This window comes from Castor canadensis, chromosome 2 (genome assembly GCF_047511655.1).
Source record: "Castor canadensis chromosome 2, mCasCan1.hap1v2, whole genome shotgun sequence".
Taxonomy (NCBI): Eukaryota; Metazoa; Chordata; class Mammalia; order Rodentia; family Castoridae; genus Castor; species Castor canadensis.
In genome coordinates, this window is record NC_133387.1 from 1259544 (window position 1) to 1279514 (window position 19971).

At 50.1% G+C, this 19971-nt stretch overlaps 1 protein-coding gene across 3 annotated transcripts in view; it reads left to right on the forward strand.

Annotated features, from left to right (window-relative positions):
- Ptprn2 (protein tyrosine phosphatase receptor type N2) overlaps positions 1-19971 on the forward strand; it is a 711256-nt gene that overhangs the window by 652164 nt on the left and 39121 nt on the right. For all 3 annotated transcript variants that reach the window (XM_074059905.1, XM_074059913.1, XM_074059920.1), the window contains 2 exons: positions 9569-9642; positions 15820-15897. In XM_074059905.1, coding sequence (XP_073916006.1) covers positions 9569-9642; positions 15820-15897 — 152 coding nt within the window. The remainder of the gene's footprint in view (positions 1-9568; positions 9643-15819; positions 15898-19971) is intronic.

The following is a 19971-nucleotide window of genomic DNA, read 5'->3' on the forward strand; positions in this document are numbered from 1 at the left end:
CTGGCCCTGGATGGTCCAGAAGAATCTCGTCATCAGATTTCACCTGCATCCCTCCCGGACCCGAGCAAAGAGATGGCCCTGCTCACTCTCGCCGGGTCCCAACACCTCTCCTTCACCTGACCATCCTGCTTCACGCGGCTGTCTGTTCTGGTTCTCCTTACAGGACAGGGCTGCCCAGCAACGCAGCTCTGTCTGAAGGCGCCTCTGACTTCTTACAGCGGGAGGCAGGGCAAGTGGTCCTTGTGGAGCCAGGAGTAATGGGGACATGTCCCCACGTTCTCCTTTGGTGTCTCCGGGTGGAAGCCACGCACCATCTTCTGCACCACATTTGATCTTTGACCGTTGACCGTATCCTTTATCGCCACATTCCCAGACTCCCTCATTTCTCCTGAGAAAGACTCTGACCTTACCCCCCATGCCTTCTGGCCTCCAGCTCTGCAGCTGACCCAGTCTTCCTGTCCACCATCCCTGCCTCCCGGGATTCCTCTCCCCACACTGCCACAGAAGCTCCCTCCTCCAGATTGCCCACATTTGCCCACCTGCTGTCCTGTGCCTTTCCCGGTCTTTCTTCACCCCTGGCCAGGGAGGAGCCTCACCTGCCCTTCCCACCCCTTCCTCCTTTGCTCATGTAGCTCTGCCTGAAGCACCGCTCTGTTCCAGGATGGGCTGAGCTGGCAAGGGGTGCGGGAAAGCACAGGGGGATCACGCGTGGCTTTGGATGGCCACAGCCCAGAGGCTGCAGCTACACTGAGTTCTCGGCAGGGGCTTCGGCAGCCAACATTCATGAGACGCTTGACTGGCTCGTTGCTAGGTCTGGTTGTGTTATGTCGGAACTTACAGAATTTTATGTGCTTTTTGCAAGTGTTTGTTTTGCACGGTTAAAAAGGAATTATGCACTAGTTTGTTGGCATGATTTTAAAATTAGGGATATGATGCTTTTTAGGTGTAGTATTTTTTTATTCTTTTTTGGGGGGTGGGGCTGGTACTTGGATTTGAACTCAAGGCCCCTGCCCTGCATCCCAGGTTAGATGGGATGAGAGCTGGCCTGACCCGCTGTCCTGGGAGTCGGGATAATGCATAGCCAGCCTGCCGTCTGCAGCGGACGGATCCTCCCGAGGGCTGGTGTGCATGCTCACCCCCCAGCAACTGCCACGCCCCCACTCTGGGCGTTCTTACTGGGAGGGTGAGGATTTGCCTTCACAAGGACATGCACGGCCTCTTTCAGCCTGCCATCCACTGCAATCCAGGGTTGTTTCCTTAAGGACCGTTGCTTGGTCCAGGACCCCCAGCCCTCTAGCATCAGTGTGAAGTTGTAACAGAAGAATTGAACCCTGCAGGCCTCTCTGGCACAGGGAATCTTGTCAATCATGGGGACTCTGCCCCCTGGCTCACAATGACTCCTCTCCTCTCAGCTCCTTTTGTAAACACATCTTCAAGTCATTGACAAACTGAGTCAACAGGACAAACACGGCTCCCCATTCTCCTGAGGTTCCCACCGCTCAGGCCGCCCACCAGGCTCTGAGAACCCTGGCCAGTGCTCACCAAGCATTTGCAGTCAGGCGTAAGGCCACACACTGTCCACACATCTCCATAGCATCCTCCTTGTGACAATCCTTGTGATTCTCGGTGCTGTCCCACCTGTGCAAGTGGAAGAGCCAGAGCTGGGGTGGCTGAGTGACCTGTCCAACATCGGAAAGCACCAGAAGTGGTGCCCAACCTTTACCCTTAGGTGACTGCTTGCCCAAAATGACCCCTCTCCACCTGCACACTGCTCCTGAGGGATTGTACTCCCAGAGAGTGGTATTTTCCCCACACCTCCTACTACCGAAGTTCTAAAGCACCAGGGCTAAAATGACAATTCAACAGCTATCTCCAAACGCACCTTGGCTCATCCACTCCCAGTCAGTATCTGTCACCTCACCATTTGCGTGGTTACGAGTCAGCCTCATTTATTTTAGGCTGAAACATTACAAAGTAAACTTCAGACATCATGACATCAGAATACTTTAGCCCTCATCTCCTAAAAAGAAGGACATTGTCTCATTGTTATACCTCGAGAAAGTGACGATCATTCCCTAATGTCACCCAATACCTAGCTGTATCAACTCCATTGGGCTTTGAGAACCCTGGTCCGTGCTCACCAAGCATTTGCACAGCCAGTGGGACCACCCTGGCCACATAAGCTTACTCAGTCTTGGAGGCTGGATGGCCCAGGTCAAGTGTAAGTTCCCACTGAGGCCTCTCCCCTTGGCTCCTAGGTGGTGGCTGTCCTCATGCGCGTCTGTGTCCACATTTCCTCTTTGTTTAAGGACACCCATGGTACTGGATCAGGGCCCTCAGTAAAGACCTCACCTTTACTTGAGGGCCTTTATAGACCCTGTCTCCACATACAGCCCCAGTGTGAGGTCTGGGGGTCATAGCTCAGTTCCTAAGCATAGTCCATATACGGATTCTCCCCTGTCATCCCACCAGGTCCCTTATGGCAGCTGTTTGCTTTGGTTTATCTTAGCCAGGATACCACCAAGGCTCACCATTGCTTTCTGGGTTTTGTGTCTCTTTAATCTTTTAATTTTCAAACAGCATCTGACTTGTCCCTCATAAGGCAGTTCTCCTGGTGACCACCATCCCTTTCCACGTATTCACACCAGTTTTGCAGAGCCATGGGAAGCTCACTTGCCTGCTTCCAGAGCTGTGTGTGTGCCTGAAGCTGGGCCTGGCCAGTGTGTGTCCATGGTGCTGCAGGAGCCGGAGTGCAAGATTGCAGACCTGCTGAGGTGCCGCTGTCCTCCCCCATTCTCCCTCCTTCTGCCTTTTCTTACCACTTCTTCATTCCCGATTGCTATACAGTCTTATGCTTACTGAGAGTGAGGCTTCCAAAAGACCCCACTCAGTTGTGGCCTGTGATCAGCAGCCACAGGAACCTCCATGCTGTGCTCAGAGTCGGGGCCACAGTTGTGGCTATCAGGTGTCTGCCACAGCCCCATGGTCTGTAATAGGCAACAGCAAATCCCAGATCGCAGTCCAAGTCTGGTGTGTGTTAGAGACCCTGAGCCTCCTCCAGCAGTTACTCCTCGCCATCTTGCTGAGCTGGTATCAGAGTAGAGCCCACCCCAGATGCCACACCCCAACCCCCTGCAATCTGAGACGTGTCACCTCACGTGAAAAAGGCAAGTGGGGCTACAGAGGGAGAAGGCTTATCCTCATCTGGCTGTGAGACAGGGAGACACTTGGACCACCTGGGTGGCCAGATGTGACCACAAGGGCCTGGCATGTGGAAGAGAGAGCGGACGAGGAGGCAGGTGGTAGGTGTGAGAACAGCCATCTTTTTTTTTTTATTTTTATTTTATTATTCATATGTGCATACAAGGCTTGGTTCATTTCTCCCCCCTGCCCCCACCCCCTCCCTTACCACCCACTCCGCCCCCTCCCTCTCCCCCCACCCCCTCAATACCCAGCAGAAACTATTTTGCCCTTATTTCTAATTTTGTTGTAGAGAGAGTATAAGCAATAATAGGAAGGAACGAGGGTTTTTGCTGGTTGAGATAAGGATAGCTATACAGGGCATTGACTCACATTGATTTCCTGTGCGTGGGTGTTACCTTCTAGGTTAATTCTTTTTGATCTCACCTTTTCTCTAGTTCCTGGACCCTTTTCCTATTGGCCTCAGTTGCTTTAAGGTATCTGCTTTAGTTTCTCTGCGTTGAGGGCAACAAATGCTAGCTAGTTTTTTAGGTGTCTTACCTATCCTCACCCCTCCCTTGTGTGCTCTCGCTTTTGTCATGTGCTCATAGTCTAATCCCCTTGTTGTGTTTGCCCTTGATCTAATGTCCACATATGAGGGAGAACATACGATTTTTGGTTTTTTGAGCCAGGCTAACCTCACTCAGAATGATGTTCTCCAATTCCATCCATTTACCAGCGAATGATAACATTTCGTTCTTCTTCGTGGCTGCATAAAATTCCATTGTGTATAGATACCACATTTTCTTAATCCATTCGTCAGTGGTGGGGCATCTTGGCTGTTTCCATAACTTGGCTATTGTGAATAGTGCCGCAATAAACATGGGTGTGCAGGTGCCTCTGGAGTCACCTGTGTCACAGTCTTTTGGGTATATCCCCAAGAGTGGTATTGCTGGATCAAATGGTAGATCAATGTCCAGCTTTTTAAGTAGCCTCCAAATTTTTTTCCAGAGTGGTTGTACTAGTCTACATTCCCACCAACAGTGTAAGAGGGTTCCTTTTTCCCCGCATCCTCACCAACACCTGTTGGTGGTGGTGTTGCTGATGATGGCTATTCTAACAGGGGTGAGGTGGAATCTTAGCGTGGTTTTAATTTGCATTTCCTTTATTGCTAGAGATGGTGAGCATTTTTTCATGTGTTTTTTGGCCATTTGAATTTCTTCTTTTGAGAAAGTTCTGTTTAGTTCACTTGCCCATTTCTTTATTGGTTCATTAGTTTTGGGAGAATTTAGTTTTTTAAGTTCCCTGAATATTCTGGTTATCAGTCCTTTGTCTGATGTATAGTTGGCAAATATTTTCTCCCACTCTGTGGGTGTGAGAACAGCCATCTTTGCAGATGAGGAAGGACATGGAGCCTCCTGGGAAGCCGACTGGGCTCCCGATCTGCAGAATGAGAGGTGATGAGTTTGTGCGGGTCAAAGTGTGGGTATGAGGTTGTCACCACAGTGTGGGAGGCTGGCACACAGGACAAACCAGCTCTCAGTGACAGCGAGTGAGTTGTTGGCCAGTAACGCCCAGACCCACGTCCACGGTAGCCCTCACCTGAAGCCATCTGGCACAGCCATAGAAAGTGGTCATAAAAACTCCTATCTCTCGTCAGGCCGCCTGCTGCTCTCACAACGGAGACAGGAAAATGAATGGATGGTTTGGTGTGGCCCAGGAAGCCACCTCCTGACCACACAAGGCCCTGAAGGCACAGCCCGGTCGGTTAGTTGCACTTCTGCATCTGATGGACTCAATGCTGACGGTGTGTAGGCGGTGCTGGGCTGTGTTCCCCGGACCATGCGGGGCACATGCCTTCCTCAGCAGGGTGCCCTCTGGTTCCCTCCACCCCACCCTGGCACCATGTGCACAGAGCATCCATCTGGTAGCCTAGAGTGAGGCCCAGGGCCTCTCAAAAGGACCAACACCTCCCTCACTCTTCTGGTCCTGCACCTGAACTGCAGAGGCACAGGCACCATGCAGCCATGTTTCCCTGGCAGTTTGGTCATGGGAGCATCTGAAGCAGATGTGTCTTCTGCCTCTTTCCTGAGACTTCACCTCGCTATCATTCCTCCTCCCTGCTACAGAAGTGACTTGTTCTCTCGGGTTACTTGGACATTCTTGAACCTCCCCATTGCGGTCTGGGTTAATTGGGAAGTTTTCTGCCACATTTTCTTCGTTTACTTTTACAGAAGCCTGCTATTGGTACCAACTGGGGGAGGATCTTGTTCTCAGGTAGCTAAAGGTCAGAGGTATAGGTCCCCATCAAATGCCAGGACATCAAAGATGGCACCTCTGCCCTCCCTCCCATCCTCAAAGAAGCATTAATCTCCTTGGTCCACACAACACACAGGCCAGGATTTTCTTCTGGTAATGTAACCATTCTCAACAAAATACAAAGACCATTTGAGCCTCTGACCCACTTAGAATCTTAGCTCCTGGGAAGCTGGTGAACCACCTCAAGCACCAACGTACAAGACCAAGACGTGATCACAGCATTTTGGGTGACTGTTGCCACTGTGCAATGTCTGTGGTGTATTTGGCGCAGAGAATCCAAACCCTGGCCCCTTTGTCTGATTGACGGCTCACTGACAGGTATTGGAGTGGAACCATCTTGGTTGTAGGAAGGTTTTCTGAACATGGTGCCCGGCCTGTCCACCAGTTTGCCCAAACTGAGTCTTGCATGACGATCTAGGCGGCTTTATGGCTTTTCTTCTCCGAGGCTTGATGACCTTGACAGCTTGTGCCAAGTATTTCCCAGAGGCTAATCACAAGCGAAGCCCTGCTGCCTGATCACGGAGGAAGGAAGCTTGCAGAGGAAGGATGAGTGGGCCTTCTTCCCACCGAGCACCCAGCTCTTCAGGGCAGGCATGTTTTATGAACCGTTGTTCATCTCATGTTCCCAGGTCTGTGAGAGTCACATCTGTTTAGTGTGTCAGATCTCAGAACAAAGGTGCATAACAATAATCCTTTGCCTCAACTATGACAAGTCTAATCAAAGTCACCTCCACGTGTCATTGCCTGGGATCATTAGACCAGTGTTAGCCTCTGGCTTGCTGAGGGTGGTGGGCAATCTCGAGCTGTCTTTGCTGTACATCAAACCATTGATCGACCCTGCAACATCAGAGAAGGAACCTGTGGCTACTGAGCCATTCGTTGAACAAGTCCCAGTGCGTGAATCTCCACTAGAGGCACAGAGCCCTGATCCTCCAGAAGCAACGTGCCAGTCCTCACCAGACATCTCCATCTTGCACCAGCCACACCAGCAAAGTAAAGAGCATGGCACCCAGCAGTGCAAATGAGCTAGTCTAAATCTTAACAGAGAACTGAGACAGCTGCAGAGCCCAGGAGCTCATGTGGCCAGCCACGTGGATGAGGAAGTTCCATGGCCAAGTGTCAGCGTCAACCAGTGACTTCTGCAGTTGCCCTGTTCGTGTTTTAGACGGCAGCACCAAGGAACCAGCTGCACTGAAGACTGGACAGCATCCAGAAATGAGCACCTCCAGGAACAGGTTGCACCAAGGAACGGCAGCACAGAGGAGCGTGGCCCTCTGTGAGGAGATGGCTGGCCATGCATTCCAGCTATCCTAGACAGTATGAATAGCAGAACCAGGAAGCAAAGAAAATGCTACCTGAGAGATCCATGGTACCAGCCTGAGAAGGCTTCGATTTGCCTTCCTGTCATGTGCTCAGGTGGGACACAGGAAGACTCTAGACCCAGCACCTGTTAATGACTAAGCTGTAGGAACAGTCCCCAACCCCAGTGCTTCCATATGGCCATCTCCCAGGTTTTCACCCTGGTAATAATCAAGAAGAAATTCTGGGACTTGTCCTTCTGTTGGCACTTATGAAAATCATGTTATATTTACTGAGAATACAATGTGTCATAAGTACACTTTGCCAACTCAGTGGGCTTCAGTCACTCAGGTGGCCAAAAGGGAAGTGGCACGGCTGACTCTATGTTCCACACAGATGCTGTGGCAGTTCTGTGACATTGTCCCCATGGTGTGACAGGTACGTAGCAGCTCACAGCAGAGTGCACGATCACGGACCCCATTTTCATCTCACTGAGACATCCAGATTTAGGGAGCATTCTCTCCTCTCTGCTGCCCGAGCCACAGCCATCTTGGTGTGGAGAAGTGGTGGCCAGTCTCTGAGCTGGCCCTCCTGGGGCACCTCCCCAACCCCGCACTGGCATTTGTTCCAACCGCACAACCCCTAAAGCTGGGGAGCTTCGGGCTATAGTTTTTTTTTTTCTTCCCTGTCCCCACCCCTCACAACCCTGCTCTTTGTAAAGGTTTCTCATTAGGAGGGGTCCCCAGTTTCCAGGAGTACAGGTGCCTAAGTTGGCTATGTTGAGGATACTTACAATGAGTTGGGGGTCTTGTGTGACCCTCTGGGACTCTGGAAGCAACTAGAAGCCCAGTTCTCCATTACAGAGTCCTGTGTGGGCTGCAACAGGCTGATGCACAGACCCAAGAGAGGAGGCCTCTTGCTTTGATGGTCCATGCAGCACCACCTTGTGAAACTGGGCTTCCTCGTTTTAGGGGCAGTGTTTGCAGGGTGTTAGGGTGTCAGAGTTGACCAGTGTTTTCTAATGAATTTTACTTCAATTTCCAGACACTGTCAACTCACACTCTCTCAGGAATAAATTTGTGCAGGAAAGAGCCATGGAGTCCAGGGGTTTCTTTATCATCACTCGTGCATTCACTTGGCAGCTCCCATCACGAATATCTTCACAACCTCAAATGGCACCTGGGCACGTGCATACAGTCCCGTCCCCAGCTGTTTCCTCTCCAATCTTGTCTCCACTGGAAAGGCCCCCATTCATATCCTAACCTGGCTGGGTGGTCTCCAGCCTGTTAGTGCCCTGGTCCCTTACTGCCAACTTTCCACTTTAACCTATTATAAAACTGAACATTTCCCCTGCTCGAGAATCTGTTATTTAAAAAAATTAAGATCTCCAAGAGAAATAAAAGCAGTCCTCAAGCCTCCACTGCCTTCTGGAAATTGGAGAAACTAGCCAGAGTCTGAGGAAAGCTTACCACCTGAAAACCTGACTTATAAGCACAGAAGAAAGAAGAAAAGACGTAGATGATGGTGTGGGCTCTCCAAACTGGCGTTCGCCGGGCAAAGAGGACAAAGCTGGCCCCTAGAGGAGCAGGAGGAAGGCGTCTCCCGGGCCCCCTGTACATGGAGCAAGGTCTGATGCAGTCGCCTCCCCTGGACTTCCTCCCCTCCTGGAGGAAGTTCCTGGATGGACTCAAGGAGAGAGGGTCACAGCAAGCAGAAGGCAGGTTAGTGCAGAACCAGAGGCAGGAGGACTCCCATATCGGACCCAATGTCCCTCCACAAACCCCAGCGCCCTGACCCCCACTGCTGATCAGGCCTCGGCATCAAACTGTTTTGCCTGTGCAGGTGCAGGACACATCTTCATGTTGTTGAGTCTCCACTGCTTGTTTCTCCTCTGTCCCCTCTCTAGCTGTGTTTTTGTGGGTCTTACTTTCCTTTTGAAACTAAATTCTGTGATAGAGAGTGAACAATATCAAAATGCATAACATCTGTGTACATAGAGGATACCACGATAGGCACCGAAAGCTGTTGAGTAATGAGAGGTGGGAGGGAAGGGTAAGGGAGAGTAAGGATGGGGGGTTGACTGACTTTAACAGCTGGGATACACTGACTTTAAAAGACAGAATATAAAGTAGGTACGGGGTGGGGGGACCTAGTGGGAGGGGGGAGGGTAACAAAGAAGATTACAGTGAGGGAATATGGTTGATGGACTTCATATTCCTAATATGAAATAGAACAATGAAACCTCTCACAACCACTTGAAGTGGGGCAGGAGGGGACCGAGGGAGCGGGGGAGATGGAGGGGTGATCTAACCAGTGTACAAGGTAAGGCCATTCAGAATTGTCACAATGAACCTCCCTGTGTAATGAATATATCCGAACAATGACACTAAATTCTAGTAACACTGGGAATTAACCATTTATGGACTACAGAACTTTGTGGTTTGGCTGATGGCCTGGTGGTTAATATTCACGTCTGTATTTATTTTATCTATGTGACAAATGCTAGCTATTTAAAGGCAAACTGTGATACTTGAGCTTTACATAAGAAAACTAAATTCTGCCAGATGAGGACTTTGTACCACTGCCTCACTTCTGTCGATGATTCTTATGCCAAAGGTCACCACGGCGGAGAGAAGGGGCATCCAAGGGGCCTGAGCAACCCGGGAGGGAGCCCAAAAGGGAGCTGGAGCGCGGGCAGCCCCTTCCTCTCTCCCACAGGGTAGAGAAGGGCTGTGTGGAAGTCTAACCTCTGCTCTCGGCTTGGTTACAGATGACCACTCCAGGATCCTGCTGAAATGGGAAAACAGCCACAGCAGCTCAGACTACATCAACGCCAGCCCCATCGTAAGTACCCAGCCCTCGGGGAAGGTTGGCCCCAGGCTGTTCCTCAGGTGGTAAGGGTGTGCGTCGCCATGAAGAAGGTTCTCATTGCCTGCCTGGGTCCTGAGCTGCAGAAGGCTGTCACCAAGTGGACTGGCCACCTCTGTCCCAGGCTTCCTGCCCTTCCACCAGGCAGGACACAGAGTGACCTGGTGTTCCGGTTGGGTTAGAGGGCCAAACCTCCTTGCAGGACCTCCAGCAATGGTGACTAGAAGGACTTGTGACTGGAGCCCATGACTAGGAACAATTTGTACTCAAAGTGTTTCCTCTGTGGCCAGGAGAAGGACACCAGATCCAAACTTGAGTTTTTAACAATCGATGGCCCTGAGGCAGGTCCATCCTGTAGGCTGGCCTCCTTCGGGTGTTTCTGGCAGGGGGATTCTCCCTTTTAATAAAGAGTAAGTGTCTGGGGAGGAGTGGGGAGGAGACGGGTTCCGTGTCTGGGGACTGTGCCCCTGTGTCCCCAGCCCCTGCAGGGCCCCTCACCCCATGCACTCCTGCACTGACTCTGACTTTGGGCACTGCCTGAATGCTCTCCCTATCTCAAGCCTTGAGGGAACAGGTGGCAGAAAGGGAAAAGTCAGAGCCAACTGAGGGCCAACAAAGAAGGGAGGAAAACTAGTGGCCAGGGAGCCAAAAAGCTGGGCTTCATTTGGAGGCTCAGGCCGGCTTCCCAAGTGGGCTAGAATGACTTGGTGGGGAGAGAGGAAGGAGAGGCCATCCAAAGCCAGAGGCTGATGGCATTTTAAACCAGCTGTAGAAGGAGGTGAGGGCGTGGTGTAGATTTAGGACAGGTGTTAACATTTCCCCTCTCAACAGTTTTTCTCAGCTCAGGTCTTTAGGGGAGCATCAGGAACCTCCCTGAAATTCCAGGTTCACATCCACCACACACAGGGCCTGCAGGCCACGGTGTGTTCCATTGAGATCCCTATAACTTCAAGGACTGAGAATGCAGGGTCATTCCCCAGGTCATAATCACACCCACGTGGCCTGCAGCCCTTTTCACCCTTCACGAAAAGCTCTCAGAGACAACGTGACTACAGAAGCCCAGTGGCTTCTTACAGCAGACAGCACTCACAGTGCCTTTGGATAAAATTATAACGAAGACTCCAACATGCTGTGACCAATCCCATTTCCCAACCTCCACAGCCCACAGGAAGAGCACACTGAGCTTTGAGAAGTGAATTCAGAGTGAAGAGCTGGGTGTGTGCCGTTAGGGGTGACTTCTTTACGTCCAGCAGATGTGGGCATTAAAGATTGGGTCCATCTGTTCTCAAAGGTCCTCATTGAGAACCACTCAATTACTCTTTCACAATCGGGGCAATTCCAAGCCCCATGGCACAACCTCACTGACTGACAATGTTCATTCATGGCCAGAGCACCCTTTCTGGCCAAGTCAGTTTGTGACTGCCTGGATTTGTCCCTGTCAGATGGGTGATAGTGATGGCCACTCGGAACTGTGTAAAGAGAGAGAAAGGCCATTTTCTTCCTGTCGTGGTCCCTTTCTCCTGGAATGAGCCAGATGACAAGGCTGGAATAGAAGCAACACTGTCATTTTCAAGTCCAGGAGATGAGAGCCCGTGCCAGGGCAAGCTCAGCTCTCCCTCATGGTGGGTTCCAACATCAGGTGGCAGAGGTGGTCCAGGCTGAAGTCCAGGCTCAGTGTGGACACAGCACTATCCACCGAAGCAAAGGCAGCTTCTGCACTCACAGGACAGAGAGGGTGTCAGGGGAGAGAATTCTTACACCTGTGCGATTTCGGCCCTCTCCCCTTAGTGCAAGTTCAGGGTGACCTCCCAGGCCTGGATGGCCAGGGACTCAGTACAAAGAAGTAATTTTATAGCACCTTCTATGTTTTCTCTTCATTTTATAGTAGGATTCCTTTTCCTTTTCAAAGTTGGGTTGTAAGAATGAACTAGAAGAAATCCACGGTACCTCTTCTCCCTGAAATAACAGAAGGCACCATGGTAATGACCTTCCATGCAGCAGCCAGAGAGAAGTGTACAATTACAGCACCAAATGACCCTGGCTGAGCAGAATAAAGCTCTGATAATTACATCTGTCATATTCGTACTTAGTTCTCATTAAATTTCAGAGAAGTCATCCAGTAGTAAATAATGTCAATCTTTGCTTTTAAATCAGAGGTCATGAGAGTGAATGGGAATTCTGTCTTCCACATAGGGTCTCTGAGAGAGAAGCCCATCATCCCCATTTAAGACCTCAGCTGTGTTATTCTCAAGGACATCAGGCTGAGGGGACCATACTCAACCAGGGTGCAGACCAAGCACCCAGGTTTGTGACCAGGAAACGCCTGAGATTCCCACTGACACTGAAAAGCAAGCTTAATTATCCACTGTTTATTAAAAGAGCAAAAGTGTCTAACGTTTCAGGTTGAATGCATTTAGCTAGTTGCATTAGGACAGAGTGGCTCCTAAGAAAAGGGTGGCAGCTGATGTCCTGAGTGTCCTAAGAAACTGGACAAGTTTGGGAACCAATTCTTTGGTTCTCAGAAAATATTTACAACCAATTATATCTGAGTGTATAATTTCAGTTTACATTCAGAAGTAGCTTAAATAAACGTCTACTTACAAGAATAAATTATGCAGATGACACAGGCTCACAAGCCACTCTCTCACTGCTAAGGAAATCTCTGTATTATCACTTGGCATGGGGACCTGTCAACCCAGGTCCAGTGTTTGATTTTAGGGAAGCATTCAGTGAAATGTGCTTTAAATCTTAGGAAAAGCAGGTCAGGGGGACAGACCAGAATGTGTATGGTACGACACACATTCACTGCATGTAAGAGTCCCCGTCAAGGACTGGACCGCCACACCCTCCCCAAGGCTGACCAGCTCTTCCTGAGACTTTGGGCCAAGGCTCATGGAGGCTGAAAGCCATCATTCCTTCCTCAGCAGGTCCAGCAGGGCCCTCGCTCCTCCTCACTCCCCTCAAAATAAGGGTATGTGGTCTTGGAAGGCCAGATGCTTTATTTTTAAAAATCAGTTTTGCTTGGAATACTGGGGAAATTATTGGTGGGGTGTTTAACACAGTTTCTAAGGATGAAACTAGTCATGCTTACTAAATGATCGCCATCCCACTGCTCACAGCAAATCACTAGCTTGTTTTTCAAACCATGCATTCAGTAAACCCACAGGCATGTACCTTTCTTGTTCCCCATTTCCTGTGATACCGGCCTGAGAGTCAGTCCACCAAGGGATAATAGATTCAGCACAAATGGTTTTCCTTTAAAAAAAAAAAAAAAACAGCACAAGCAACCTTGTTCTGTTGGTTATACTTGGGTTCTGGTATCTTCTGACGGCTGATTTTCATGAGCTCACTTGATTGAGTCACCTTGGATGCCTGTGACATTGGCCTCTCTGAGTAGGCTGTGTCTCCACCGAAGCCCCCACAGGGAGACAGGGTTTGATAGCCACCCCCACCCTGCCAGTGCCCAGCCCCTCGGCTCCATGGGAAGCTCAGTGTGTGCTCCTGGTGTGGACTCTTCTTGTCCTTGCTCAAGAAGCTGGTGTCCACCTGAACACACTTGCAGGGTTCACTGCAGGGTTATTGGTGACTCACGTGTATACATAGACAAGTCTGCACACAAATGTGCCTGTGGAATTCCAGAGGTAAAAGGCACAGAGAGGTAATAGTGCCCAGTGTCTCCACTGCCTGTAACCCCACTTGTACAGACCGAGACCCAGAAAGGGTCTTTTCACAGGCACGCAGTTTGTGTATGGGAACCTAACACTCGTTCAGCTGAAAAGTAGACTGAAGAGTAACGGAAAATAATGGGGAAGAGAAGGGGAAAGTGGGGCACTAGGTCAGAAGATGAGTCCTCAGCAGGAAGAGGGAGGAGACTGACCTGCCCAGGGGACCTGTCTGCAGATGGCCTTCCTAGAGAAAGCCATGTTTGCAGACACTCATCCGACTTCTGGAATGCAGACATGCATCCCAGGTGTGGTAAAACTGCCATCTGTGTGTGCAGCCAAACACTCACTCACTCCCACCCACGACACAGAACCAGGGTGGCGTTCTTGCCTCATGTTTGCCCAGCAATGCTTCTGCACAGGCACCTTCTCAGAAGAATGCCACGACTGTCCCCACTGCTGTCACCTGCCACCATGCCCCCCACTCGGTGACCCTGTGTGTGCCACCATCCCTTCCTGGAGCAGGAGCCTTAGGGGAGGGCACATCGCCCAGCATCCCATCCCTGTCCCTGCTTTTCTTTGCTCCTGCCATGTGCTGAAGCAGTCTGGCAGGTTTAAGGAGCTTTTAAAACTCCACAGGTAGGACCTATCACAAAAGTGATGTGTTTGCCCTCCTGAAACACTATCCAGATTTTTACTTTTAATCATGAATTTCTCATTTTGAAAAGCAGATGAATTGCTCGTTTAAACATGATTGGGATTTTCAAATTAGATGTGTTGCTGTGGGTAAAAAGAAAGCACGTCTGAGAAAGAAGTGGGGTGTCCTTTATGGTAACGAGTCGCAGGGAAAAGATGGGGCTCTCTGTAAATAGCTGTCACCCCAGCAAATGCATATTTTTAAAAAAAATCAAAACTCCTTATTTCTGCTCCGTGTTTTTCTACTGAAACATTTTAATTGGGGCTTTCAGTGTGAGTAACATAATTTTACCTGCATTGTGTGTGTTGCGGCGAATTTCAAAAGGAGGTCCAGTTTTAATTACAAATCACTAAATTAGATGCACTAAAGGCTTTCTCCCTGATCCCACAGCCCCCAACTCCTATCATATGGCCGCTGTGTTAGAATAACTTACGCGGCTCCTTTTGTGCTTCTTCTTTCATGGTGTACGTAATTGCAAGGTGCGTTCGACAGCCAGTCGATCCCCGTGAGTGCTGAGGGCTGTGCGCCGCCTCTGGGGCTGTGTCAGCACGGCTTAAGGTGTCCCCGGGATGTTCCACTGCTGTCCTCATGCCCCAGCTTGGAGTTACATATGGTTAAAACGTTCTCATTTTTCACTGTGCTGAGAAAGGTATTAATGTATTATTAATTACCTTAAATACAGAGCATTTCACACTTTTAGTCAAATCCCGATGGCCACAGAGTGAATGCCAGCCCTCATCGGGTGGAATCAGGGACAGGGTGGGTCTCAGTGAGCAGCTGTCTTGCCCAGAAGCCTGTTCCTCTGCTCAGCCTCCCACTGTCTGCTGGGGCTGGGCTTTGGGGTCCCTTTTGGAAGGGGCAGAGTTACTCTGTAATTTGGGGGGCAGTGATGCCCAGGTGTCCCCTGTCCTTGACAGGGTAGCCGGGGCTTGCCCTGGGCAGAACCTACGCACCTGCCCGCCCTCCATGGTTGCTTCCACACTGTTCACATCGCAAGGCTTTGTCCTCGAGTTCTTTTATTCCCTCCCTGCATAGGGAGCCTTTGAATTAAATGTTATAATTAAGTCTTTTAAGATGGACTTCCCCTATGGGAACAGCAGGCTGCATGCGGCCAAATCAACTAGCCAGAAAGACCTCAACTGCTTTCTTCTTTGTTCTCAGTCCCTCTTCAGTGGGGAAGAAACCCAGTGGGAAATGGGCTTCTGGAAGGCCAGCCCACATCTGTGAAGTGACCCCAAGCCAGGCTGCTGACTGCCTGAGCCTCCTCCCAAGATGAACAGAACCAGCCCCCACGAGAAGCCAGCTCCCCAAGAAAGCTGGGTGCCATTCATTCATTCTCTCTCCCAAGGCTCTGGCTAACGCTTAGGCCTGGCCTCTCCCCAGCCAGCACCTGATTCTCCCAGGCTGATGTAGCCTGGGGTGGGCAGGAGGCTGTCCACACTGGAACAGATCCTGAGCTGCTCTGGGCCCATGTGCACTCTAGACAGCATTGCCTATCCTGCCTGGGCTGCCCGGCCCGCCAAGCACCGGGGCTAACAGCTTGCCACCTGGTCATCCCGGACTCCTGGTCTTCATTTCTATGGATGCCACTCCTAGATCCTCACTATCAGGTTAAGAAAAGCGTTTTGAGCGTGATTGGTCTTCCAGGGCCCTGCCGGTCTCTGGGCACTGGCTTGAATCAGATGGTGAAGGGGTTTTCTCGCTGTGCTATGCTCTTGTGAGTGACGCAGGACCCCTGGTCCTCTGCAGGCCTCACTTGTGCTGATGCTTGCTGCTGTACTCTTGTCTCCACAGATGGACCATGACCCAAAGAATCCCGCGTACATCGCCACCCAGGGACCACTTCCCTCTACTGTGGCCGACTTCTGGCAGGTGAATCTTTTTAACTAAAATTTCTTTTCTGGAAATAAAATCTTAATACATTGACCATGAGTCATACCTTGAATTCTGTTGAGCCATTTCAAACTTCTTTACAATTATTCTTCAAATGTTACTTGATTCTAGAATCCATGTGAGTCCTTTAATATTTTTATCATCAGTCTTTTTCAAATTTGAGTATGAAAACTTTGAGTGACTTAATGCTTTAAAGATCTTTACTTTCAGCTACTTTATAATTTAATTTTATAAAATATCAGGAAATAGCATTAATACATGTTTAGATTACTATATTTATTCAAATGTTCTCTCATCTCTTGTTCTAGCGCTCTGTGTATGTGTGTGTGTGGTACTGGGGTTTAAATTCAAGGCTACTCCACCAGCCCTTTTTTGTGATGGGTTTTTCAAACTATTCACCGGGGGCCGGCTTTGAACCATCACCTTCCTGATCTCTGCCTCCTGAATGGCTAGGATTATAGCCGGAGCCACTGGCGCCTGGCAGTTGTTTTATTCTTGTGAAGATAAAAATCATGCTCAAATTCTAGTTTATTGTCTTTATTCTCCAAAATGTATTTGAGTATTTGGTCTTTTCGTCCATCAGAGTCCTGATTCACTCAGACCAGCACAGTGGTGTTGAGAACAAAAGTTAACATTCGCAAAGAAGAGCCAAATTAGAGCCCAGGAGTGGTGGGTCATGCCTGTAATCCTAGCTACTTGGGAGGTGGAGATTGGAAGGAAGGATCACAATTTTAGGACAGCCCAGACAAAATGTCTGTGAGATACCATCTCATCCAATAAAAAATCTGGGCATGGCAGCACACACCTGCCATCCTAGCCATTCGGGTAAGCACAAATAGGAAGATCAAGGTCCAGGTCCGCCCAGACATAAAAGCAAGACCCCATTCAAAAAATTAACGAATGTCAAAAGGGCTGGGGGGAAGGCTCAAGTGGTAGACCACCTGCCTCGCAAGTGCAAGGCCCTGAGTTCAAACTCCAGTACCTCCACCACCACCAAAAAAAAAAAAATTAGATGGGCAGAGGTTTCCCCTTTTTCATTTCCCTGACACAGCCCAATATGAGTGGGTTTTGGAAGTGGCACATGGGTTTCCCATGGGGGCATGGCTTCTCTGACACTTGCTGGACACAGCAGGTGTCCCTGGACAAAGGTGCTGGTATGGCACCTTTGGATGGAGTGGATGAGTCCCTGTTGTCTACAGCACAGGTAATCAAGCGACAGCCGTGGGTTTGAACCTCACGAGAGGTGATACAATTTTCTAATCTAGTAATTCATAAAAGAAATAGACTAACTGTCTAAAGGTCAGTCAATTCACTTACATTCCAGACTTTTTTCATTTCCCTTGCCCAACTTTCCAGTCCACCCTCTCCTGACTGACAGCACCTAAAGATAGGAAATACTCCTCTTACCTGGGCCGGGCTCAGCAGAGGCATTCCAGAAATGTCAGGAAGAGTCTAGGATTCCCTGCAGGTCACTCAGTGCCCTCAGCCCCTGACCAAACTGATACTCAAGGGTCACCATTCCACTTTATGGACAAGACCAGTGAGTACCTGAGAGATTCCATAACTTAACCAGGAGGATAAAGCCAAGCCTTGAAACAGGTTGATATGGCTACCTGTACCTCGTGCTATGGAAAAGACAGAACTTAGCTGGATCTCAGTCACGATGACGCTTGCAATCATGGCACAGAACCATTAACCCTTGGCATGGGGGTGGTTATGAGGACACCCTGGTCCCTCCACCTTGGGGACACTTAGGTTTCCTCATTATTATACCCACAAGAGTCATCCAACCTGGGTGAGAACAGTCCACATCGTCTTGGGACAACTTCCCATGACAGGAAGTCACCCTCATGTCTTGCAAAACTATCTTCTTGAAGAGCAAACCGCTTGGCTCTGCTTTCAAAATTGCACCTGAGTCTGTTCGGTGGTGTTCACAGACTTGCACACTAACCTCAGGCTCCTCAGGCTCGGAAGAGGGAACGAGCATTCTGAATTGCATGGTGGACAAGGAACACCCACAGAGCCCCAACCTCTCTTGGTTTTCCTCTACCTGAATCCACTGTCCAAGGGTGCATGTCTATGTATGGCACCTGGGGCCCACCAAATACGGGTTCTTCCATTTTTACCAACCTCCTGCCCCGTCACCCCATCAGGCATAACACTTTCTCTGGCCAGCAGAGCCACAGCTTCTAGAGGGCTTGTCGATACTAACAGCAGGACAATTGCCCACTCCCACTGCCCACGTACCATGTGCTCAGTCCTTATTAAGTAAGGCTTTGCACGATAGCGCACACCCTTTGTAATCTGTGGGCCTTGAGGTCGTAACTGGTCCAGGTTCATGGCTAGTGAAGAGAAGGGCTCAACTGTTTTTCTTCTTGCTTATTGAAGGTAATTGCCATTGTTGGAGGTAATTTGTCTTATCAGTGTTTATGCAGGTCATATAGTGTTTTGGAGAGTTTATTGAGGCGCATATGTTCTTGAAGTGGAAAGAAAACAACTCTCAATGAAAATGCCAGAGAAAAAATTTAAAGTGAGAAGTGTGGGATCATTTGAGACACACCTCATCAGAAGTCATCAAACAGTTCTGGGAATCCCAGTGCCCCTCAAAATGCTAACAGCTATCCCAAGATGAGAAGCATTAGGGGCCCTGGGCTCTGCCCCTGGGATGTCGCTGTGAACATTAGCTCAGCAAAGCCTTACCTGTTGCACCACACGCCTTCCACCATGGTGCCGGGTTCTCACCCACAGCCATCTTGGGACTTCTACTCCCCGGGTCCACCGCTAGGAGGCGCTCACGCTGGCGTGGGAAAGCCGGGCGGGGCCAGATTGGGAGGCTGGCTCTTTAGCAGGTGCCTTTGCTGGGTGGCCCCTAAGTCGTGTATCTGAGGGTCTGCACCTGCTGAGAAGGGCTCTTCATTGGATCGTCCCTGAGGCTCCCTTTGCTGCCACTGGCTGCAAAAAAAAAAAAAAAATGGAATCCACAGAAATGTGAAAGCATTCCCAGAAATACAACTTGATTTGAAGCATGGAGCCTGCAGCTCACACCTCTACTCACTGTCTGGACTTGTGATCATTAACAAACGAGGAACTCGAACCTGGTTACAGAAAATACAAATGTGGCATTGTCCCGTGTCTGGCCATGGAGTGTTAGGATGGGTTGGCAGTGTTTTTTTGTCAATAGAGAGCAAATTCCAGTAAAAAGGGGCCCGTGTAAAGTGGAGCTAGCGAAGGAAGACTGCAGAAGGTGTCGTATTCATTTCCTGTGGCTGCCGTAACAAGTACCACAGACCAGGCAGTGCAAGGCAACAGAATTTACTCTGTCAGCTCAAGAGGCCAGAAGACCCATATTGAGGTGTTGCAGGCTGGCCCTCCTGATGCTCTGAGGGAGCCCTCTCAGGCCTCTTCCAGCTTCTGGTATTGCCCACCATCTTCGCTGTCCTCAGCTGGCAGGTGTCTGTCTCTGCCTTGCATGGCCTTCTACACTGTGTCTGTGTTTCCATGTCAGAATTTCCCTCCTAATAAAGACAGAGTCCACACTGGCCACTGTGACTGCATCTTAACCTGACAACATCTGCAAAGGTGCCATTTCCAAATGAGACCATCTTCCCGGGCCTGGCTGGACATCAGGGCACCATTCACCCCAGTACAGTGGCTAAGAGCAAGGGCCTTCCTGAGTGGCTCATGTAGCCATCCTGGCGTTGTGGCAGGGCAGTGGCCTGGCACGACTCAGCGAGGTCTGGGAGGTGGGCTGAGCAGGAGCAGGAGGAGCCCTGGGAGTCCCAATTCTTCAGGAAATGGCAAAGTCAGGAGAGTGAGGGAGCTGGAGGCTCACTGAGGGCAACTCCTCGGCTTTCACACCCACGTGGGGCATTGCCACGCCAGCCCTCCCACCTTCAGTGCAATGAAAGCTTTTGGCACCAGCTGAGCCCCCTCGGCCCTCTGAGCTGCTGAGCTCCCCACACGCCTGTCCTGGCCAGGACACAGCACACAGTGCCACCACCATGCTACTGTCCCAATGGAAAACCCGGAATGTACAAGAAAGTCACCATTGGC